The sequence below is a fragment of the Podarcis raffonei genome, chromosome 8 (genome assembly GCF_027172205.1).
Source record: "Podarcis raffonei isolate rPodRaf1 chromosome 8, rPodRaf1.pri, whole genome shotgun sequence".
Lineage (NCBI taxonomy): Eukaryota > Metazoa > Chordata > Lepidosauria > Squamata > Lacertidae > Podarcis > Podarcis raffonei.
Genome location: NC_070609.1, coordinates 37009647 through 37034862, shown reverse-complemented (window position 1 = coordinate 37034862; position 25216 = coordinate 37009647). Strand labels below are relative to the sequence as shown.

Below are 25216 nucleotides of genomic sequence, written 5' to 3'. Positions count from 1 at the left end.
TGGGCTACTCAAAACTCACTGTCAGATCACATGTCTGTGGCCACAGCATGAACCACAAAAATCATATATCCACTATTTCGTTTAGAATATTTTTTCTTCTTATTTTCCTCCTCTAAAAACTACATGCGTGTTATGGTCGGGTGCGTGTTATAGAGCGAAAAACACGGTAATTTGGGTCACAGGGCAGTGAACAGCCAGGTCAACTAACCTTGTATCAAAGGCCAGCGCTTCATGTTACTTTCAGCCCCAGTTAATTAGTATGAAGCTCCCTTGCATCTTGACAGCAGTGCAGTTCTAGTATTAGGATGCAGAAGTCCCTGGATAAAGGAGGTCAGGGGGTTTGAAATGCCCATCTCATTTAGTTTTTGAATGGCCCTCCTTCTGCACAACCCTTTATCATAACCCAGTCTCCTGCACTTACCATTCATTGCCATTTGTCACAAAAGGGGCTGCGAGCCACAATACTTGTCAGGCCCCAAGCTCCTACATTGTCATCAGCTGCAAACCTCAGACAGGGCAATCCATATTTAAATATACACCATTTCCCTGTGAAGTCATTCCCTTCTACACACAGTGATGGGAACTGAAGAGAGTGATCTTGAAATCCACTCCTAGGGCTGACATTAGAACTCTTCAAGCCCACTGGCACTACCAGCTACCTTGGCCTCATCAATGCTGACAACTGCTCTGGTCCTCTCAGCCAAAGACTTATATGGAGGGACAAGATTTCTCACAATGCCAGAAAGGCTGACACTGTCAGGGCATTGTAGGCAATTAAAATGGTGATCAGCTTGCAGCTAGGCAATGCTACTTCACTCCCACTGTTGGTAGCAATGTTAGGGAGAGGCTTGGACCTGCATTCAGACCACAGACTAATAATGCCTGACAAGCCTACAAAATGTGGTCGTCATCTGAGCCTTAGCAAGCCTTACTGTTTCTGAGGCACTGTTACTGAACATAACCCATAAGACTATGGGAGCTGTATCCAGCAAGGCTTTATGCTACATGTTTGAAACATCCCACCCTGACAATCAAAAACAGGTTGCTTCAGTGAACCTCACAACACAAAAAATAAGCAATGAAGAAATAAATATGCTTTAAACCAGCTTTTGCACCAATCATTTTAAAATAGTCAATCTCTACACTGGGTATTTGATTGTTTCAGTGACCCTGCTGAAAAAAACCTGTGTTGATTTAATCACAAATCACAACTTAATAACAGTTGTAAATCTCTATGATTCTGCATATCAACACTCTTTAGATTCTCCATACTTCAGATTATGACTGTTAAGGGTCGTAGCAGGCACCACCTCAGAAAGAGGCTTCCTTCCTGCAAAAGTGGAGTGCAGGAGAGGGGATGACCCTTATGTGTCACCTGCCATTTCAAACAAGATTTCTGAAAGTTGTTATACTAAAAACATTTAAGAACTGCAGCCCAATTAATCAGCACAATTTATACCACTCAGAATACATTAAACAACTAATCATTTAATTATAGTTGCCCAAGTACTGCGGGCCAATGTTTACTGATGTAAATTTTTGGGGTGTTTGTTCATTTTTATCATTTCAATTAGTCAAAAATGCCAGAGCAGAAAATACATTAACACTTAATGAAAAACAAATACTTAGTAATAAACAGTTTGCAGTTTACTTGAAACAACCTTTCAGTGTTAAGCCTACTATTTAGAAAAACAGAACAAGCCACAAAATGACAGATGTTACAAAGTTTAGAGAAGTTTCTCTGCTGCTGCACCTGACTTGTGTAAGGAGGGCTGTGTCCATACTGTTCTGCCCATGAGCTGAGAAAGGGCACCTATTGTCCAGAGCCATCTGAATTTGTGGCAGTGCTTTCTGTGCCAAGAGGTTGCACACTGTCTGTGAAGTTGTGAGCGTGTTCAAGAAACAAGTCTTTGAGTACACTCAGTTCCTTTGTCAGGAGCTTGATTTTAGCCTCCAAGCGTTCATTCTCCTCTTTGAGCTGGTTGACCCTCTGCAGAGTATCCTGGGCCTTCTGCTTGCTTTTCAAACGACTCTTTTTCACCGCCATGTTGTTGCGCTCCCTGCGCTGGCGGTACTCATCACTGTTTCTATCAATTGTGGAATTCTTCTTGCCCTGCTTACTGGGAGGTGTAGCTTTGCCTCCACCTCCAGGACTAATAGGCACCAACTGAGGAACCTGCTGCAACCCACTCGCTTGTGCTTGGGTGTAGATGACACTTACTCCGTTGCTTTCTGCAGTTGTGTTCTGCTGTGATGTCTTGCTCATTTGGACAGGCTCTTCTTTAAACCCACAGTATGATTTATTAGAGAAAGTAAGGTGTTCTAGATTGCCAGGATGTTTCTTAAATCTTCACGTGGATCAATCACAAGTTAAACCTAGAATGAAAAAGAAAGTGTTGGGAAATTTCCAATGGCACACCCATAGAATTGTCTTTGTCATCTGCATTAGAAGACTGCATAGAAAAAACACATAGGGGATTCTTCATGCAAATAAGTCGCATCCTTTCCCACTCCAGTATGCCAATCACCAACCATGAGCCAACCTCAATGCCTTGATCTTGATTTTTTTTTTTTTACAAAAATCAACTTAGGGATATGTGATGCCCCCTGGAACCCTTTATCATCAAATTTCGCCTTAAATAAAGCAAATGGGGGGGTATTCCTCATTCAAAAAAAAAAAAAAAAAACCCGTTCAAATGGAAACAAAAACAGATCTGATAAAAAATAAATAAAGAATGAGTTTTCTGAAGTGGGTCCTGAACAGCCCTGTTTCTTGTGTAGGAAAGTTGCACAGGCTACACCCTCTACCAAAAATCTTCAACTTTGTTAGACTTGTGACCCAAGTTCAACATGCAGCAGCTCAAGAACTTTAACGTTTATCAAATACATGCCACTGTTCGAACTGTAACCCAGTTGTGAATTCCAATGCACATCCAGTGTTATAAAAAATTCTGGCATTACAGGCAAAACTGCCAGCCATGCTGCTTTGGCGACTAGCTAAGATGCCTTTAAAAGGACAAATGAAACAGAGGCCAAGCCTATCAATGGCTACTAGACCAGGTGCTTCAAAGGCACTGTTTTTGAATACTAATTGTTAGGGGTTAAGAATGCAGAAGGGCTACTGCCCTGCTTCCCAGAATCAAGATGCTGAACTAGATGGACTTGTAGCCTGATCCAGCCAGACAACTCTACTAGGGAATGTGGTTGTGCAAGTGTGACAGACAATGATGGTGTGTTGTATTTTTAAAATTCTTCAGTCTGAGCACTCCTGCACTATGCCACACAAAGGTGTCAAATAGTTGTGCAGCCTTTTAAAAACAGAACACAGTCCAGGATGATAACAACCTTCCAGCACAGCAAGTGTTCTACTATTTTAAGTTTTTTAAATTATTTGAAAACTTAAGTCTCCCAGATTTATTTAAAACAACAACAACAACAGGGAATCAAATAGTAAAAAAAGTCCCCATCTTCTGTACCTTGTACAGGAATATTGTACGTGCAGGTCCTGCTATCTGAATGCTCGCTATCTGAAAAATTCACTTATCCACACATAAAAAATTACACCCAAACTTTGCTATACATTTTGCAGATTCACATAACCAAACAGCCAACTTTCTTGTTTATTTGTGTTTTGCTGGTCAGCATCAGTCAAGGAAAGAGGGAGTGAAAAGATATTGGACCAATCCCACATTAGAAATATTTCCATAAGAAATAATGAAAATTGTGGACTTCTTAATGCAAACATTCGCCTAACTAATGATTCCCAGGGAATGCATTGTGTTCAGTAAGCCAGATCTGCTTGTACTTGGTGTGCTGTGTACTCAGCAGCAGAAGTTGCACTACTGAGGGAAGGAGTGTCCGATACTACAGCCTACAAAAGATCACAGCAGTACAGGGATACTATATTCTTTACTCCGAATGTATTTCGAGACTAGGGTTCTGTACTCACTTTTCAGATATTGCAACAAATATTGTTTTGCACAGCCCTATTGGACATCTCTCTCCTTTTCCAATACTTTAGAATTCTTAATTTAACAGATCACTGTTACTACTCATATTCATCTATGTATGTATGTGTCGGCACACATACACAATTAGATGTCCATCAAATTAGCAGAAAAAGCAAAAAATGCTGTGCAATCCATCAAACACTTGGATGAGAGTACTATTTTGCTCAATGAACCTTACTTCTGAATAGATATACAGAAGATTATGTTGCAAGACAGTCTTGAAGTCTTTGGATATTAGCAAATTTGCATTTGAATTATTCTGCTTTAAGGGCATAGGTTGGTGTTCTTGACAGGCATACAGACATATGTATATGTACACAATGAAGAATATGGTGTTCCTACGGACTGGTAGTTTCAGAATTACAGTTGTCAAAACATGTCTGGACTCTGGAATAAATGCAGTTTTTATTTCTATGCCTTTTGCTGAGGGCCTTTACAGCTATTTGACTTGCCTTATTGCCTCACCCTTAGGCAACCTCCCGGCAACATGCCTGGATGTATTGAGCTATCATAAAGACATCCCTAGTGGACAAATGTCTAGCCAGGTCTTAAAAAGCTTCCAATTTCACAACCCTGTCTTGGCAACTGGTCTTACTGTCTAACATTTGCTCTACATTTGCTGTACTTTTAGACACACTTTGCTCAAATCTTTCCAGGTTGAATTGAATACAGGAGTCATGCAAACAAGTATATTTACTCACTTGTAAGTGAGTACAGAGGCTTTTCTTTTCTATCTCCATAATGTCTCCATATATACCTAGTGCAGCTCCTGGACCACCACTTCCCAGGGGCAATTATGAAAAGGATAGCAGGGGCTTGTCTGTTCAGCACTATGCTGCTATGGGATTTATAATGCTTTGTAGGCCCCCATCCTCCTCCCAACCATGGACTATTCCCACACTAATGTGTGGATTCTCACCACCATTCTGCAAGTCCAGGTTTGGGCAGAAGTCCAGGGCTCATGACACTCACCAGAGGGCAAGAACATGCCCTCAGTGGCAAATGAAAGTCTCAAAGCCTGTGCATCATGAAACCTTAAAGTACACAAATTTATATCCCAAGCAATGTAGGGGCAGCTGCATATGTGATTAACCTTCACAACTGCAGATAAGCCAACAATGAACTTTTTATTTTCAAAATTCTACCTAATGTTTGGATTTTACATATGTTTAATGCTTGAACCTTTATTATGAACTACCATACTGAAATGTGCACTTTCATAACAGGAAGTAAGCAAGGAATTGCGTCCCTAAATATATAGATTCATGGAATTGTAGAATTGCAAGGGACCCCAAGAATCATCTAGTCCAACCCCCCTGCAATGCAAGAATCACAACTTAACATGACATATGGCCATCCAACAATGCTTAAAAACCTCCAAGGAAAGAGAGTCCACTACCATCCAAGGGAATCTTTTCCACTGTCAAACAGCTCTTACTGTCAGAAAATCCTTCCTAATATTTAGTCGGAAATCTCATCCAAATATTACAATTTCTAATTATTCCTCTCTAATACATAGAATGAATTACCGTATTTTTTGCTCTATAAGACTCACTTTTTCCCTCCTAAAAAGTAAGGGGAAATGTGTGTGCGTCTTATGGAACGAATGCAGGCTGCGCAGCTATCACAGAAGCCAGAACAGCAAGAGGGATTGCTGCTTTCACTGCGCAGCGATCCCTTTTGCTGTTCTGGCTTCTGAGATTCAGATTTTTTTCCCCTTGTTTTCCTCCTCCAAAGACTAGGTGCGTCTTGTGGTCTAGTGCGTCTTATAGAGCGAAATATACGGTATTTGCATCCTGGGCTGCCAAACACCCTTATTACATTCACTCTTTGCCTCTTAGCCAAACATGGCTCTATAAAACACATAGCAAATACAACAATCAGCTTCAATAACACACTTAATTCATAAAAGCTGTCCTTAAAAAAGGAAATAAAAAGAAAGGACCTGACCCGCTTTCTAAATGCAATGAGTGAGGTAGCCGGCCAAATCTTTTTTTGGGAAGGTGTCACACAGAGAGGTTGCCATTGCTAAAGGCCCACAACTTCCACTAGCTCCAGTCTAGAATCTCTCAATGTAGCACATGCCCAGACCTTCCCGAAGCCTAGAAAGTGTTTCCTCTTTTCAGATACACTGCTTTGAGCAGGGGCCCTAGACCTTGGGAGGTAAAATTAACCTCCCTTTTTTTTATTAAAAAAAAACCACCCATCTGATGCCAGAGCAGGATACATACATAAAATGTAAAAGCAAAATCTACAGCAAGTCAAAAGAGATAAAAACAGCCAGTCAGCTACAGCACAAATATCCAAAACTTGTCCAGGTAATTAAATCTCAAAAGGCCTGTGAGAAATTGTAAGTTTTCAACTGGCATGCAAACATTTTCCCATTATTCTGTTATACATTTGATATTTTTATTCAGTACACAGGGATGCTATAATTAATCTGTAATATAGGGATAAAATATTGGAAACCTAGAGAAATTTGGCTACAGAGGAATCTAGCCAAAGCAAATTAAACATAGGAAGGTCAATGCCAACAGCATATGGACCCCTTTGAAGGCTTAACAGACCAACACCGAGGCTGAAATCCTACGAACACCTACCTAGGAGTTCAAAGGCTCTGCTACTGAGTAGACATGCATAGAACTGCACTGTACGGCAACAACTTAAAAAACACAAGCAAGGTGTGACCAATTCCCAAAATAATTTGTCAGGATGGACAAACAGAAGAGCCTGTTTCCTTCAGCTTAAGTAAAGAAACCTATTGGGTATAAAGTTTAATGACAGAGCCAAGATGTTTAAGTACATCAGCAAGAGGCAATACTGCCATCACCCGATACCCAAAGCCAGATAAGGTATTTTCAGAATAGAACACTGAGCCTCATTTGCCTTGCTGCAATTGTAAAGAAAAGAATAGGATGCACCCAAAAGGTGTGGTCATATTATGCTGGAAGTTTTCCCCACAGCACTGTCCCCATGGAAACTGAAGGCTGAACAGAGTATTGAGGAAGACACACAAAAAGAGATGCCATTTCTTTCTTGTAAAATGAATTCTGCTGTGAGGAGTTCTGGACCTTACACTCTGGAAAAAGCTCTTCAAGAGAATGATCCAAATACACAGAGCCAGATTTCCAGCTACCTTGTTAACTCACAATTGCAACACTTGCTTCCTCTTGCTCAAATTAGCCTCTTAGAAAGGTATAAGCAGGCACAACCATTTGTTACAAGGAAGTAGCCAAGGCAGATTTCAAGTTCATTTCCTTATTACAGCAACATTATTTTTAAAAATCCAACTTATACTTCAATGGTGTGTCGTTTACAGTTTATTTTAGCATAATTTTCAGACCAAGCTGCTAAAGTTTTTTGTTTGAAAAATTAAAGAAAATACTGAAGTTAAAGATGGGAAGAAGGGAGGCGGGGAGAGACAGAATCAGAAAAACTGAATAAAGCAGAAATGCTGAGTGTCTTAAACCATCTTCTAATGAGAAAACCCCCTGGGATGGCCACACAAGAGGATAAAGCAATTTTCTGATATTGTCTGCAAGAAAAACATACTAGCATAACTGGTCCTACATCAATATCATAAGAACAGATTTAAGATAAACATTTACACCAATTTAAAAGAAAAGGTATGCAAGCAGTTATAGTAAGCCTGCTTTTGCCACTCAGCATGGTAGTCTTAATGGTGTACTGCAGCATCAGATAATGCAGACGCATCTATTTCTTTTACCAAGTCTGTAGAGTGTAGGCTATGCACTGGACATAAGGTTTGCAAGTGATCAAGGTAGTTTTCACGGAGGGGGATATGCTCTGGATACTAGTTTGATGGGCACCTTTCAAATGACTGTAGCCCAAGAAGTCCACCAATAACACAACAAATGTTACAGAAATACACAATAAAACCATCAATACAAATAAATATATACAGAAAACCATTCCTTTTCCTTCTTACACATCTCTCCACTCAACACCTCTCAGTCTCCTGGCTGTTAATCAGGACTCCAGCCATCCACCCTATCTTTCAATAGCTATGGTTGCCGCAGTTATCTACAGTGATGATGTTGTGAGGGTGATGAAGAACAGCATATGGCACTTGAGATAAACTGTGCATGCTGAAGATAGGAAGTGAGCTAATTCCCAGCAAATGACACACAAGTGCAGTAGAAGCCCTGAGCCTCAGGTTTGTCACAGAGCACCCCATGCCTACTGCCACCTTTTGTTTTATTCTTATTGAAGTCTAATAACAGAAAAGAGAGGTATACATTTTTAAAAACAATCCAAACATAATAAAATGCAAGAAAGAGAAATATCCACAGCAGCAGATGATCTCAAGTCAGCCTCCCCACAAAAAACATGTTTTCCCCAAGATAGCAGGACATATATAATGGGGCCAGCCAGACCTGTTTCCCTGGGGTATCACACCCTGTCATACTCAGCTACTTCACTCTAGTTGGCAGGAGACTATTGAGAAATAATAATATTGATTAGGATACATGGCAGAAAGGATATGGGAGTCAGGTAAAGGTACCTCTCTTGCTGCTGCTATACCTGTTGCTAAAAGCTCCATCCCACCAATCATAGCTGGCTAATACCATGGCTGCCTCACTGGAACAGGGCTCTCCATTTTATTTTTATTTTTTTGTGAGAACTGAATATTGCTCTCTAAGCCCTAACGAAGGAGAGAAGCCATACCATTCAATGCTCAACAAAGTCTGGAAAGTCAAATATGAAGTCTCTAGGTCTCTACAATAACACCCCCCAGACACATTTAAAAGGCCACAGAATGTTAATCAGCCAAACGACTGGTTGAAGAGAAACATTTTCACCAGGAGCCTAAATATTTCAGTGGATTTACTCCTAAAACTTAGTTGCACACAATCCAAGAACTATGAACACTGCACTGAACATCTTGGAGTAAAGGCAGGATATAAATGTAGCAAATAAAACTTCAGTGGTGACCACTTGGTGAGCCCAGAAAAAACTGACTGGCAGCCCACAAACTAGCACTGCCCCCCCCAGGACCTTCGTAGCTCTAACAAATTTGAATCAAGGGATGGTAAAATATTTGGCTACAGTTTCAAGTTACATAAAAAAGCACTTAAATGTGACACTGAAATGCCAAAGGAGGTGGGTAAACTATGCCAAAGCACAAAATAAAGCACACACAAAAATCTATGCCAAAGCACAGGTGCTCCATACTTACAAATCAATACATACTTGTACACAGCAGCAACTTTTCTATCATGAGGGTGTGGCTGGTAGTGAGAATAGGAAAAGTGGCAATCCCTCTTAAAGACAATGTGTCCTTTAATGCGTTCACCCTTGCTTCTAATTGTCCCCATTTTAAAAGTAGTATCTCAGGCAAAGTAATGTTGTATCCTGAGTGGCAGATCTTAATACATTTAAAAGTACATTGCAAGATTTCACAGAGGTTTCCAAAAGTGTAAGACCTGAGACACATACAGGGAAAAGTCACAACTTCCCTCAGAATCTATAGGACTTGTATGCACAACATGGATTTTATTTTACAGAGCAGACTTCCCCAGCCTGGTGCTCTCCAGATGTCCTGGATTACAACTTCCATCATCCCCGGCTAGCACTGGCATGCTGGCTGGAGCTAATGAAATCGTAATCCAAAATGTCTGGAGGATATCAGGTTGGGGACAGTATTTTAGCAATGCATTAGGCTGGGCATAGGATTTTAGCAATGCAAGTTATTTCAAAGATCACTGGCTGCAGACTCCCTGGCAGAAAAAGCAGCTAGTTTTGAAACCAAGAATGTTATAATAATCCTAGAATACATGTCAAATTTAATTATTATTTTTTACGTTTCCCCTAACTTGGGAAACAGTTTTCACTTTTGCCTTCATCTAACCACAGATAGGAGCCCTAGCCTCAATGCTCAGTGTCCTTACATGTTGAACAACTCTTTATCAACATGACAATTACCATTTCCTGAAACTCCTGAGAGCACAGAGGAGGTAGGTGCACAGGCTGACCTACGAACAGCAAAGCCCAGACTTGTGCCGATGTGTACGGAAACTGAAACGTGGAGAAGAGAGAATTGTGGGAAACGCTTGTGATCGCTCTTCTGTTAAGTTCGCCCTGAGCTGGATTTGTTTCTTGTGGGTTTAAAAAAAAAGGAGAAGGCTCGCCTCAACACAAGTAGGGGCAAGGAACGAGCGGCCCAAACCAGCTGCATTCGGAATCAAATGTCCTGGGAGCTTCTCTAAAAAAACAGAACAGGTTATTAAGGGAAGCCTGCAGCTTTGCAGCTCAGAGCCTGGAAAGAAGGTGCAGCCTAAGAAAGACCCTTTAGGCAGGCTAAGAAGGGTGGACTCAGGCACTCTCTCGCTCTCTCTCCCGCTCCCTCCCTCCCCTGGGGGATTTCCCATGTGCCAAGACATGACCTCATCTCAGCAGGGACGAAGGCAGAGTTGCTCGAAGGTTGCATCATACTTCAGAGAGAGAGAGAGACGCGCTCCAGACACGCGCTCCTCGGCACGGCCGGCGGGTCCCCCTCCGTGGGGAAGCCACGCGCCTCTCGCCCCGGCTATGGGGCACAGATGCTCCTACCTTAGAGGCCCCCCCCCAACCCTCCAGCCCCCGCTCCCCACTCCCTCCTGCCCCGTACAGAAAAACATGGGAAACTCTCCCCCTCCACACCACGAACCCCCCTCCTCTTTACCCCACATCACTATTACTATTACCACCACCACCACCACACACACACACCACCCCACACGTTTCTGGGCCTTCGCGAGCCACCGTGACAACTCCCTGCTCTGCGGTCGGCCCTATATTGGTGAAGTAAATATACACATATAAACAAACACATTCCTTGGGAGGGGGAGCTCTCACCCCTCTAGCCGCGTTTGGCACCGCCCCCAATCTGCCCCATAGGCGCCTCCCCAACCCCTTTTCCGTCCCGTTTATAAATCCCCACAACAAGTGGGGGGAGGAGGGTGATAGAAGCCTTTCTGAGGGGAGGGGGGCCCTCTCGCGTCTCCTTCTTCCCGCCATGCCTGCCCCCCTCCATGCCCCCTTTTCCTCCTGCCCCATAGGGAAGGAAGACGTTCTCCCCGGCCCCGCCCAGTCTCGTGCCGTACCTGGCCCAGGTATCGATCCGGGGGGCTGCGCGGGGAGGGGGGGAGGCGCGAGCCCGGCCAGGCCCGACTCGCTTTTTCTCTTTCTCTCTCTCGATTCTTTCCAAACGCGGGGAGGGGGGGGCAAGAGAGGGAGAGAGGCGATTGCGAAACCCGACCCAACCAATCAGGCTTCGGGCTACCTCAGAGTTGAAGCGGCCCCTTTAATCGGATTGGCAGCTATCATGACCAATAGGAGATCGCGTTCCCAGGGACTGCCATCCCCAGGCGTCAATCCGAGACCTAGGTGCTGGGAGTGACAGGTTCGGAAGCCAATCATATACATTGCCTCGTGTTTTTTTTCTTGTGTAAAAGAAGTAGGCGGGATGGTTGAAGGTGTTCGGGATTCTTTTACATTTTTTTTATCCTTTCCGGTACCCAACACCCCTTCAAAGGCAACTTTTGAAGTAACTTTCAATATAAAAGTGTTCCTGGATGTATCCTATAGGCCCTCAGTCGTACTTCCTAATGGGGCCTAACTATTGGCGTTAGGAGGTCTAGATTCAGGTAGAACAATCTAGAGTTCGCGGTGGACCGACGAGATGGCCAAGTTTGCTGATGGTGGTTAAACCAGGATGGTTAAGACAAAAAGGGGTTGCGAAGAGCTCCAAAAGCACCTCTCCAAGCTGGCTGAACGGACAGAAAAATAGCAAATGCAATTCAATGTAAAAAATAAATAAATTGCATAAACTGATGTACATTTGGGGCAAAAAAAATCATAATAATCTCAATTTCACGTGTACTGTTCGCTCATGGGCCTGACCAGGAATGATACCTTGGGGTTGTAATGGATACATTGATTAAGATGGTGATCCAGCGTGTGGCAGCACTGCCTTAGTACTGGACTATGTACTGGACTAAGACCTGGGAAACCAGGGTTCAAATTCCCACTCAGACATGAAGCTCAGAGGATGTCCCTCTGCCAGTTACTGCCTCTCAATCTAATGTATCACATTGGGATGCTATGGAGATTAAATGACGGAGAGAACCATGTACACCGCCTTCTTGAGCTCCTGGGGGGGGGGGGAAGGTGAGCTTACATGTCAATGCAATAAATCCATTAAATAAAAAAGGCAAGTTCTATGTTAGGGATGCGGGTGGTGCTGTGGTCTAAACCACTGAGCCTTGGGCTTGCCGATCAGAAGGTCGGCGGTTTGAATCCCCGCCACGGGGCGAGCTCCTGTTGCTCGGTCCCTGCTCCTGCCCACCTAGCAGTTCGAAAGCACATCAAAGTGCAAGTAGATAAATAGATACCGCTCCGACAGGAAGGTAAACGGTGTTTCCGTGCGCTGCTCTGGTTCGCCAGAAGCGGCTTAGTCATGCTGGCCACATGACCCGGAAGCTGTCTGCAGTCAGACGCCGGCTCCCTCGGCCTATAGAGCAAGATGAGCGCCACAACCCCAGAGTCATCCACGACTGGACCTAACGGTCATAATAATAGTAATAATTTATTATTTATACCCTGCCCATCTGGCTGGGTTTCCCCAGCCACTCTGGGCGGCTTCCAACAATGCACTAAAATACAATAACGGTCAGGGGTACCTGTACCTTTATGCTAGGGAACAATAGGAAAGGAATTGCGGGGGGAGGGCAGGAACTATTGCTATCATGCTTCTATACAAATCTATGGTGCAACCACATTTGGAATGCATTGTACCATTCTGGTCACCTCACTTAAAAAAAGCATATTGCAGAGTTGTTGCAGCGTTTAGGACTTTTTCCACTTAGAGAGAAAAGGCCAGTAAGAGGCAGCATGACAAAAGTTTATAAAATTATGCAGGGTGTGGAAAAAGTGGATAGTGAACAGTTTTTTCTCTTTCATAAAATAAGAATTTGTCAACATCTAATGAAGCTGGACCAGGGGTGCCAACTTAAATAAAATAATCACAAGATGCAGCACACACCCCCCATTTGAATAGCAATGCCCATCAACTGGGGGGGGGAGACCCTTCAAATATTTTATGGGGGGGGGATCTTGGCCCTTAGGACTTGGCTCCTGTGAGCTGGACTGTGAAGGATTCTAGACAGATAAAAGAAATGACTTTTTAATGCAGCACATAGTTAAGCTATGGAACTCTCTCCCACAAGAGGCTTAGATTGCTTTAAAAGAGGATTAGACAAATTCATGACAAAAAGTCTATCATGGAGGAAAGGGCTATCAATGGCAGTTTAGCACACAAGGTGGAGAAATTTTCCAGACCATCTAGAGGAATACATTTTGCAGCGTTAATATATCTTAAATCTGCATTTGACTATCTGTAAGGGAAGACTTTGGCATAAAGTGTTTCATTTCTTATCAGTGTGCTTTAAAAATTACACCTTGAATACAGTGGCGGAACTTCAAGCTCTGGCGGGGGGGCGGAGAGGAGGCGGGGGCGTGGCTGGCATGCGTCCCGGGGGCATGCCGTGCTGCCCGCAGGGGCATGGTGCGCGTCCTGGGGGTGTGGCGTGCCACCTGTGGGGCGTGCCACCCAGCGCGGGGGGGAGCCACAATGGTACCCCACCAGGATCGTGCCTCCAGGGGCAGTGCGCTCCCCCTCCAACCCTGTTCCTCCGCCAGTGCTTGAATATCTCAGGGCATGTCATCTAATCCTGTATCAATCACTGAAGGGGTTCAAAAAGGGTGTATTTGTGATTAATTGTATTTAAATAATTTAGTCCGCTGTTGCATAATTTATGAACTGCATCCACCTATATTGGCAGGTGTTAGATAGTAAATTCTCCTGGCATCAGGACACTTCGCAGGGAGGATATTTCTTTTAATTTAAAATCTACTATTCTTCTGCATACCTAGGAGATTCCCCAAGTATGTAAGATCCACACCCTTATTTTGGGGAGAGGTGGAAGACTGTTGCACTTCCTTTTTTTTATATAAGATATTTATTAAGATTTTTTAAAGTATTACAATAAAATGAAGAAAAAAAATAACAAAAATACAAAATAAAAATAATTAAAAACACACAAATTTTCCATTGCTTATTTTCCTTTAGCTTGTTTCCCAGACCTCCTCATACCTCCCTTTTTTGTATTCCACTTCAAATTGTTGGTTCAGCAAATCCTTACCATTATGTTTTTACCTATTTATAACCCTTTTTTCATATTCTCTTAAAGCATTACAGCTGGAAACCACTTAATTTCTATCCAACATCATTCTAACATTCATTAATTTTACAATATTTCTGTAGATAGTCTTTAAATTTCTTCCAATCTTCATCCACCGACTCTTCTCCCTGGTCTCGGATTCTGCCAGTCATTTCTGCCAATCCCATATAGTCCATCACCTTCATCTGCCATTCTTCCAAAGTGGGTAGATCTTGTGTCTTCCAATACTTTGCAATAAGTATTCTTGCTGCTGTTGTAGCGTACATAAAAAAAGTTCTGTACTTCTTTGGCACCAATTGGCCAACAATGCCCAGAAGAAAGGTCTCTGGTTTCTTCAGGAAGGTATATTTAAATACCTTTTTCATTTCATTATAGATCATTTCCCAGAAAGCCTTAATTCTTGGGCACGTCCACCAAAGGTAAAAGAATGTACCTTCAGTTTCTTTACATTTCCAACATTTATTATCGGGCAAATGATATATTTTTGCAAGCTTGACTGGGGTCATGTACCACCTGTATATCATTTTCATAATATTCTCTCTTAAGGCATTACATGCCGTAAATTTCATACCTGTGGTCCACAACTGTTCCCAGTCAGCAAATATAATGTTATGTCCAACATCTTGTGCCCATTTAATCATAGCAGATTTCACCGTTTCATCCTGAATATTCCATTTCAACAGCAAGTTATACATCCTTGACAAAATCTTACAGTTCTGTTAGTTCTAACAGTTCTGTTTCTAATTTTGATTTTTCCACCTGGAAGCCAATTTTCTTGTCCAAATTATATGCCTCCATTATCTGATAATAATGAAGCCAATCTCGCACTTTGTTTTTTAGTTTCTCAAAACTCTGCAGTTTTAGTCTATCTCCCTCTTGTTCCAAAATTTCCCAATATTTCGGCCATTTGGCCTCCATATTGAGCTTTTTCTGGGCTTTTGCTTCCATTGGTGACAGCCACCTTGGGGTTTTATTTTCCAATAAATCCTTATATCTTATCCAAACATTGAACAAAGCTTTCCTGACAATATGGTTCTTAAATGCTTTATGTGCTTTAACCTTGTCGTACCACAAATATGCATGCCACCCGAAGACATTGTTAAAACCTTCTAAATCCAAAATGTCTGTGTTCTCAAGAAGCAGCCAGTCTTTCAACCAGCAGAATGCTGCTGATTCATAGTAAAGTTTAAAGTCTGGCAGGGCAAATCCACCCCTTTCCTTTGCATCAGTTAATATCTGTTGCACTTCCAGACTAATTGGCACTCAACCGAGTTCCTCTAGGAAGGAATGATGGATGCCGTCCTTAAGATTGCTACAGGATTTTCAAAGCCTCCAAGCAAGTCTGAATTAGAAAAAGTAGCATCCATTTGGAAATGAGTGATGCTTTTTTCTCATGCCTGGGCTTTACTGAGTGCCACGCCTGTTCTTTACTCCAAAAGCTGTGAGGGTTTTTGACAGCTTGGTAGAGGCTGGAGCACATTTCCAAGGAGTTCGTTAACCGCAGGACAAAAACCCACACCCATAATTATTAGGGCATTTATAAAACATTCTCCATAATACACATAATAGTAAGGAAAGGTACCCTGTGATTCATAGTAAACAAATCTAGCTATTAAGCAAGATTCTTAGACTGAGGCAGGGCTGGAGGGTTGGGGGAGAGAAAGCTTCAACTGTTTCCAGAAGGCTGCTTGATAGATCAGAACTTGCCAGCAGGGAAACCAAGCCAAGCACATGGAATAATAGAGAGCATATTGTTTTTTGCAAGTTCAGTTTTGCAGTCAGAATGGGGTGGAACATGTGACCATATATATCCTGCAAGTTTTGGATTACACTTCATGCATCTGATAAATGTTGGGCTTGTCACCTGCACTGTAGCAAGCCACTTTGGTGACTGATGCCCACTGAAGCGGGGAGTTCAACAGAGGAGGAGGCTGATAGGTAGTGCCATCCCTTGGATTTGTTTGTAAGTAAGAAGGCAGGCAGGTGGAGGCTGGATGAGGTGAGGAAGTTACAGGGGCAGTGCCCCATTTGCCCCAACAGATCAGCTTCCACTGATAAACAATATCCCCAAATTCCAGTCCTCCAAACTTTTTTTCTTTCTGGGAAAAAATCCCACCTAGAAAGATCTCAAGAAATGAGTTGAATTGTGCCACAATTGTGCCATTGGTCTAAATGGAGGGCACATTATTAGCCTAGGGGACACATTCCCTTCTAGGCAACATGCCTGTGGGGGGTGGGTTCAGAGGCAAAGGGGGGTGGAGCAACAAATTTAAATTGTACCTTTGTACAGTGGGCTAGTTTCTATGCACCATCTGCCTCTATTCTCCATCCAGACAAGCAAAAGGCAACAGCAGAGCTCAAGGGCACAGTCCAGCCAGGGTGCAAAGAAGGGGGAGCATAGCTTAAGAGAGTTTCAAGGACCAGATACAGAGGACTGGAGGGCCACATTTGGAACCTGGACCTGAGGTTCTCCACCTTTGGTCTGGGACCCCTTCAAGTTATTTGATCAAGTTACAGAACCGTTCTCTCCTTCCTACCTTCCTTTAGAATGGATGGGCGCTATGCAACTCAGTTCATGAAACAGACCCCTGATGAGCTGCAGGAGGCTGCTGTTCTGGCTCCTCTGGTTGGTTTACTGGGTGCTGTCACTTTTGCTCATCATCTTGAGCTGCATCTCATGGGGTCTCTTTGGTGGTCCTCTATGAGGTCTCTTTTGTATTTATTAATCACAATGGCAGTAACACTAGCATTAGCAGATGGAACATCTGGGAGGCTGGTGAGGAGGGATCACCATCTTGGCACTTCCAATAATTCCCTCTTTTTGCCACCAGGCTCCTATGGCTGAGTGATGAGGGAGCCAGCTATGAAATATCTGTCCTGGTGAGAAGACTCCACACCCTCTGAACTGCACTTAAGCTTACTTGCTGTGGCCCACCTGGAGAACAGTACGTAAGAAAATAAGAAAATAACATAAGAAGAGCCTGCTGGATCAGGCCAATAGCTCTAGTTGAACATCCTGTTCTTACGGTGGCCACCCAGATGCCTGTGGAAATCCAAATGCACTCTCCCCTCCTGCAGTTTCCAACGACTGATATTCATAAGCATTACTTCTTCTGACAGTGGAGGCAGAGCATAGCCACTGTGGCTAGTAGCCACTGATAGCCTCATCCTCCATGAATTTGTCCAATCCGCCTTTAAAGCCATCCAAGTTTGTGGCCATCACTGCCTCCTGAGGGAGCGAGTTCCATAGTTTAACCATGTGCTGCATGAAGCATTACTGTTTTGTCTACATCTTCCAACATTCAGTTTCGCCGGTTGTCTCTAGTGTCATGAGAGAGGGAAAGAGATGTTTTCTCTATCCACTTTCTCCAAGCCATGGTTACACTAGCAACTGCTGTGGCTGCATAGTGTGGGACTAGACCTGGCAGATCAGGGTTCAAATACCCACTCAGCCATGAAGCTCATGGGATGATCTTGAGCCAGTCTCAGTCTCTCAGCCTATCCTACCTCACAGGATTGTTGTGAGGATTAAATGGGAGGAGGAGGAGAATTATGTATGCCACATTGAGCTCCTTGAAGGAAAGGTGAGATATAAATATATTAAATAATATATTGGAGGCAGAAGAGTTGAAATACAAGCAAAGGGTGGTCTCCCAAGCACCTGGGTGAAGAATTAAGTTCAGGGGCACCTATAATGCCCACAAAACCTTCCTTAAGAGGCAGCCACTTTATTAATGTGTTCCACGACTCCTTTCGTGGCTCACCTGGGGTCTGGGGCCTGATCCAGGGCACCAAGCATATTTTCCTGGGCCAGCAGTGGTGGTGGCTACAAAAATAAAACCATGTTAAAGCAAACACTGTGCAGGGGTGGATTGAGAGGTTTAAAACTGTCTGCTGAACCCAGCACCCTGAATGGGTTGTCCTGGATGTGCATGTAACAGTGCAGGGGGGCTGCACCCACTGCTGGCATAATGTTCCCAGAGGGTTGGCCAAGAGTGGTTGTGACTCCTTTGGCTGAAAACAGCTAGCCACCCCCATATCAGATGCTCTCAGGTACCCCTTCACCCACAGCTATGCAGGAGCATGTACATCTTAAATGTAACTTCTGTATGGGATAATGGATTAACCTGAGGTAGTATAACCTCTCAGCTATCATTCCAGTGACCTCTTCAAAAAAACCTTCTACCCATCCATGCTAGTGGCAGTTTGGGAAGAGAAGTGTATTTTGCAGAGAATAGCATTATGCAGAGTTTCCTGTTGCACATTTTCCAGTTGGAATCGGAAAAATGTGTAGAGAATTTTGTTTCTCCTTCCTTATTAAACCTAGAGTTCCAACTTGTATATAACTGTCTTGAGAGCACTGGGTTTGGTTTTTTGTTTGTTCATGGGGGGCGGGCGGTAAAAAACCAAACAGATTTTCATGCTGACACTTACCTTGTGGAATGATTTTCCCATGGAGATCAGGTGAGCTCCAATGATAATGATTCCTGCCAATAACTGAAAATGTACTTGTTTACCAAAGCATTTTCCTGTGCATTAACACCAGTTCTCGCTATTTCTGATAGTTTGATGTTGTTTTATTGTGGTTGATATATTAACTTGGTCTTATTGAATTAGTTTTATTGTGGTGTTTCGTTTGTGAACCACCTTGGTATTTCTTCTCAAAATGAAAGATGGTGTCAATGATGATGATGATGATGATGATGATGATAATAATAATAATAATAATAATAATAATAATTTATTTATTTATACCCCACCCATCTGGCTGGGTTTCCCCAGCCACTCTGGACAGCTTCCAACAAAAGATTAAAAATACATTCTTATAGGAACCACCACCATTGTCTTCTAAACCCAACCACTTTCCTGCTCTGTTTTGCACCTGACCTGTGACAGACCATTTTGTTCCTTTAAGGGTGATGGGCCTGACGGTGGAATGAGGTTGCTGATACCTTGCAAATTACTTTATTTTTCCATGTATAAGGCTAGGCTTTTTCCCCTTAAAAATAATATCAAAAATTAGGCGGCATCTTATACACGGATACATCTTCCCCCATTTTCTTAAATCTGAGTCCCCCAGAATAGGGGACGTCTTATACATGGGGGTGTCTTATAGATGAAAAAATACAATATGTTTTTTAGGTAAAATATTCTGGGCAGTTGCAGCTCTGGGGATAGAAGTATGGCATGTTTCAAGTTCACTTTGAGGCTCTCAATCTCTGATGCTGCACCAGAATACCAATGTATACTTTTGACAGTGAAGCCAGATGCCTTTGTGAAAGCTAAATATGGTGTTATATTGGCTGTTATTTGATGTTTGTAACTAGACAGCATCTTAAAAAGCAGAGACATCACCTTGCCAACAAAGGTCTGTATAGTTAAAGCTATGGTTTTCCCAGTAGTGATGTATGGAAGTGAGAGCTGGATCACAGAGAAGGCTGATCGCCGAAGAATTGATGCTTTTGAATTATGGTGCTGGAGGAGACTCTTGAGAGTCCCATGGACTGCAAGAAGATCAAACCTATCCATTCTTAAGGAAATCAGCCCTGAGTGCTCACTGGAAGGACAGATCCTGAAGCTGAGACTCCAATACTTTGGCCACCTCATGAGAAGAGAAGACTCCCTGGAAAAGACCCTGATGTTGGGAAAGATGGAGGGCACAAGGAGAAGGGGACAACAGAGGACGAGATGGTTGGGTAGTGTTCTCGAAGCTACCAGCATGAGTTTGACTAAACTGCGGGAGGCAGTAGAAGACAGGAGTGCCTGGCGTGCTCTGGTCCATGGGGTCACGAAGAGTTGGACACGACTAAACGACTAAACAACAACAACAACAACTAGACCAGAAATTGGCATGAACAGCAGCAGACTCTGGTAATTGCACCCCACCCCTCCTACATCTTTTCTGACCCTCTCTAGCAAGTTATTGTATGACAGGAACCTTGATGATTCAATCACTGAAACAATGATAATGGCAACAAAAAGGTCCCTGGATGCAGAGTTCCCAACATAAGACCCTTATCTTAACTTCCCAAGACAGGCTTCCTGGGTCAAATATAGATATGTAAATGTGGGATGAGTAGAACAATAGCATCTCATTCCAGGTGACCTGGCAGGCCAGGAAATCCCATGCAGAATATTTGCTGCCTAGTAGGAAATCTGTTCAAGAGGTTATCTTGAAGAGATACTCACACACCCTGCCTTGTGCACACCCAGAGCAGTCCCAAGACTTTTTGGCACCTGAGCTGCCCCCCCCCCAATGGCATCCCCTCTCCCTGCCAGGGAAGAAGGTACCAAGGAAGATCTACACCAGGAACAAGGATGTGTGTGTGTGCAGGAGCCAGGCCCTGTGACCAATAGGACTTTGCAGGACTGGGGCCTTCCTAAGTTTGTTCTGAAGAGGCAAGGCGTTGCCTCACAGGTGAGGCCGATTGGTAACTCACAGCACCTGGTGGCAAGAGCTGAGAAGGGATATAAGGTCAGCATTTCCCTTCGGCTCTTTGCCACAACAGCACACTTCCTGCCTTGCTGTGTTTGGCTTCTTGCTTCCTGATCCTTGAACCTCGGCTTCTTGACTCCCTGCTTCCTGATCCTTGAACCTCAGCTTCTTGACTCCCTGCTTCTTGATCCTTGGACCCCTGACTTTGTGACTCCCTGCTTCCTGACCCTCGGACTCTTGGCTTCCTGACTCCTGGCTTCTGGACCCCCGTTCCTGCTCCCACCCTGCCATCCTGCCCCGGTCCTGACGTCCCCTGCCGGGACTTCGATTGCCCATGAACCAGACTGTGACAGGGGGAGGGCAAGAAAGATCAACATCAGGATCTGCTGCTTCTATGGAACCTGCCACCTGAGGTGGTCATTTCACCTTGCCTCATAGGTGGGCTGGCCCTGTGCACACCCACCTACATTTCAGCAAACCCCTCATTGTCCCTCACTTGTGCATGCCCAACTAGAGATTCCCAGACCCCTTCAACTTTCCATGCAACTCCACACTGATGTCAGTGCTGGATCAAGAAGCCTGGTTAGGATTCCATTGGCTGGTAGCATGAAAGTTTGGAGAGATTTCCCAAAGAACTGAAATCACAAAGGCACCAAATTCCTGATCCTGCTTCTAGTCTTGGTCTCTCACATCCTCACACCCAGATAGCTACAGGAATAGTTCATCTTAGCCTGGATAGGTAATGTTTTGCAAACTATGAAATCCTGTAAGCCCGCCACTTTATTTGCCTCTAAAAGTGTAGTAACTCTTATTTCCTTTAGACTAGGAGTTTAAATGACTTGTGATATAAGTTAAATGCTCCTGTGCTTTTTAATACAAATGGTGCACCACACTATTTTCTTATCAATTCCTTTGTTATTTCTTTAAAATAACTACTACTCCATGGAATAGTTCTGGGTAAGCGTACATTTCTGGGTACAGGATACTTCAGGTATGTTCTCAGAGCAATAGACTCCAGCAAAGATCTGACCTTTCATGCAAAGTACCGTGTGTAAATGCATGCAGACATGGATTCTTAGACACACATGTTGCAAATGGTTGTAAAGATACTTGTGATGGCAGCAAAGCAAATCAGGGTGTCATGTGTTCTCACAAATTAAGGATGTCCATTTAAAACCATGGCCACACAGTTTTCTCATGCACACTAGTTGTATGGGATGGAAATCTGACAACATCATGACAGATGGTGTTCATCTTCTTGCCTTGGGTGGAAATAAGCCACAGAGAAAATAAATCTACACAGCCCTTCAGACACACTTTGGACCAAATGGAGTAACAAACCCAGACTCGGGGCTTCTATGTGCCTCTTCTGGGAAAGAGCCATAACTTACTCAATGGTGTCAGCCACATATCTGTTGCTTACCAATTTTTTTGAACTGCCAAGTTTAAATAGATGGAGCATATAGTTAAATGTGCTTCCAAATAAAGCCTGTTAAATCATTATTCATTTAATCCTCTCCTAGCCTAATAAGTAATAATATTCATATTTATTATACACCTCATAATATAGATTTTCCAAGTGATGTACAATTAAAGTTAAGTAAAAAAAACCCTTTAAAATAGGCATATAACCTTTTATCTTGTCATCTATTCTTGCTGGTGCAAGCATTCTTGTGGAACAGACACACAATTCTCTGTATTAATGCTTTTCACTCCAGAAGATTAGGTCCCTCTCCCACTGCCCCAAATTTTGGCCATAGGGTCTTATTAGGTTTTGTATTTTATCTATTGACAGCTGAATTTTGCGTTGATTATAGTATTATTTTGTCTTGTGTATGTGTAAAGTCTCGTGAGCTGTACTTTGTACTCACTGTCTAGCACAGTGTGCAAAGTCAGTGTACACAATGAAAGAAGCAAAATTTTAAGGTGACTAGCACAGAAACCCATGGATCTACCTTTCTGAAATTTGGTAGGGTTAATCCCCTCTTGGCTGGCTATGGTATCCGTCGGTTCCATGCACCTGTGTGGGGAAGAAGAAAAAAAGGTGTTGCTATTTTACTTTCCCAAACTTAGGTCAGTGGGAAGACTTAAACTTCAGTTTTACAAATATTGCTTCTGATTCAGGGTCTGAGGTGAGGCTATGACCTGGGAGGCCAGAGTTCAAATCCCCACTTGGCCATGAAGCTCACTGGGCCAATCACAGTCTCTGAGCCTAACCTACCTCAAAGGGTTGTTGTGAGGATAAAATGAAGAAGAGAACCATGTATGTCACCTTGAGCTCCTTGGAGAAAAGGTGGGATATAAATGCAATAAATGAATAAAAATTAATAGACACTGGGGGGTGGGGTGGACCCAGCAGCACAGGGACACAAACAGCTGCAAATTCATATCAAACTCCAGGCCCTCATCACATTTGATGGATGAGTCTGATAATGTTTGGAGCCTTTTAGATAGGTGCAGCAGCTAAAACATACACCCATTCCATTCTGGCAGGGGTAGCCAACCCCAGAATCATCTGCTCTGACTAGCAGCAACCCTCCAGGATCTTGGGTAGAGGTCTTTTACACATTGCCTGCTACCTGGTTATTTTAACTGGAGATTGAAACCAAGGCTATGTCTGGTGAAAGCATGTATTCTGTTACCCTATTTGTTATTGCCAGACTGAGCATCAGGCACCTGTACGTGTCCAGAAAGTATTGCATTGGGTACCAAAATCTGACAAGTGCGCTTTCTCAGGAACTGCTGACTGCTGCCCCAGGTGGTGAGCCAAGTCACTGCAACTCCTCAGCTAAGAACCTTCAGAACTGAATCCATCCAACTCTCCCCTCCTCCTTTGGCTTATGAATGATCATGAAAGGGTTTCTAGCCAAATTCTGCTTGAGCTACAAGGTCTACATGTGTTATTCCTCTCTTCTGATCCTCATGAGAATGTAAGACAAGCTGCTGGATCTGGCCAGTGGCCCATCTAATTCCGCATCCTTTACTCACAGTGGCCCACTAAGTGCCTGTGGGAAGCGCACAAGCAGGAAATGAGCACAAGGCCACTCTTCCCACCTGTGGTTTCCAGCAACTGGTATTCAGAAGCATTATTGCCTGCAAACATGGAGGTAGAGCATATCCACCATTGCTGGCTGATAGACCTCACCTCCATGACTTTAAGTTAGGGGCCATCACTGCCTCCTGTGGGACTGAGTTCCTTGTTGCTCTTTGATCTGGACCTGCTTCAGGCTGACTTCTACAGCTCAGCCCTGACATCAGCATGAAGAAAAGAATAGAGGGAAGTCTTGAAGTTGTCTGGAAGTACAATCTGAGGGAGGAAAGGCTTTGAGGGTTAGGTGGGTCTGTCTATCCCAGTTGCTAATTTGCAATTCCACAAGGGAGGTATTCCGTTTGTTGTTGTTTAGTCGTTTAGTCGTGTCCGACTCTTCGTGACCCTATGGACCAGAGCACGCCAGAGCATTCCGTTTAGGAACGTACATCTCACAAATAGACTGCTGGATTAGGCATGAGATTTCTGAATGCTTTAGTTTTCTTGATTAGAGGTAGCCAACATGGTGCCCCCTCCCCATTTCCATTAGCCCTAATCGATGGCTGGGGATGATGTGGGTTGGAATCCAACAAACCTGGAGGGTACCATGCTGGTTCCCTCTGCTCTGGATAGGTCAAGCAAGGTCCAAAACGCTCTCATTGTGCTGTTGCAAAAAGACTTGAAGTGTAGTGCAGTTTGCTAGCATGTTGGACTAGTACCTGGGAGACCAGAGTTTATGTCTCCACTTGGCCATGAAGCTCCCGGGGTGACCCTGGACCAGTCGCTGTCTCTCAGCCTAAGCTACAGGGTTGTTGTGAGGATAAAATGAGGAAGAACTACATATGCCACCTTGAGCTGTCTGGATGTACACATAAACGCAACAAACTAACAAATAATATACTCCATAGGACTTATTTCAAAGTAAACAAGGAAAATTAAGTTGCAAAATGTCTGCAATTCTAAGCATGCTTCTTTGGGAGTAACAGTGCAACCCTAGCCATGCCTACTCAGAAGTAAGGCCGACTGAATTCCATTGGGCTTATCCCTGGTGTGGGGGGGTTAAGGCTGCAGTCTCAGTACATGCATTTAGGTTCAGGCTGCAACTGATTCAAAGGTAGAAAGGGTGATCCAAAGTGATAAATTTTGTATTTTATATCTATCACATTTCTACTTGTTCTTTCCTCCTAGGAGCTCATGAAAGTGAATATGGTCCTTCCTCCTGTCCTTCCAGCGACCCTGTAAGGTAGGCTAGGCAAACTTCATCCCTGAGTGAATGAGGGGGAATTGAAGCCCCATCTCTTCAATCCTTGTCTTGAGTCTTCCCATACCTAATCCAAATCCAAAGCCCCTGGACAGCACCAGGTTGGGGGATGTTCCTCTACTACACCTCAGTTATTATTTGTTGTTGATGGTGATGTTTGCAACTGCAAAGGCTGTAACTACAAGGAAAGCGTTTCTGAAAAGGGCAGAAGGTATTTCTTTCTCTCTCTCTCTCTCT

General features: G+C 43.5%; 1 protein-coding gene across 2 annotated transcripts; it reads right to left on the bottom strand.

Annotated features, from left to right (window-relative positions):
• Positions 1–1468: 1468 nt before the first annotated feature.
• Positions 1469–11240, bottom strand: CEBPG (CCAAT enhancer binding protein gamma). 2 transcript variants are annotated; one of them, XM_053399284.1, is made up of 3 exons: positions 11117–11240; positions 9957–10049; positions 1469–2376 (listed from the first exon to the last, which is right to left on the bottom strand). In XM_053399284.1, the coding sequence occupies exon 3, from the start codon at positions 2264–2266 to the stop codon at positions 1814–1816; it is 453 nt and encodes a 150-aa protein (XP_053255259.1). In that variant the 5' UTR covers positions 2267–2376; positions 9957–10049; positions 11117–11240; the 3' UTR covers positions 1469–1813. The 2 variants fall into 2 exon arrangements, with proteins under 2 accessions (XP_053255259.1, XP_053255258.1); XM_053399283.1 differs by lacking the exon at positions 9957–10049.
• Between the last annotated feature and the right edge of the window lie 13976 nt (positions 11241–25216).

Coding starts and splice junctions, on each gene's coding strand:
- CEBPG (XM_053399284.1), bottom strand. CDS start 2,266: ATGAGCAAGACATCACAGCAGAACACAACTGCAGAAAGCAACGGAGTA.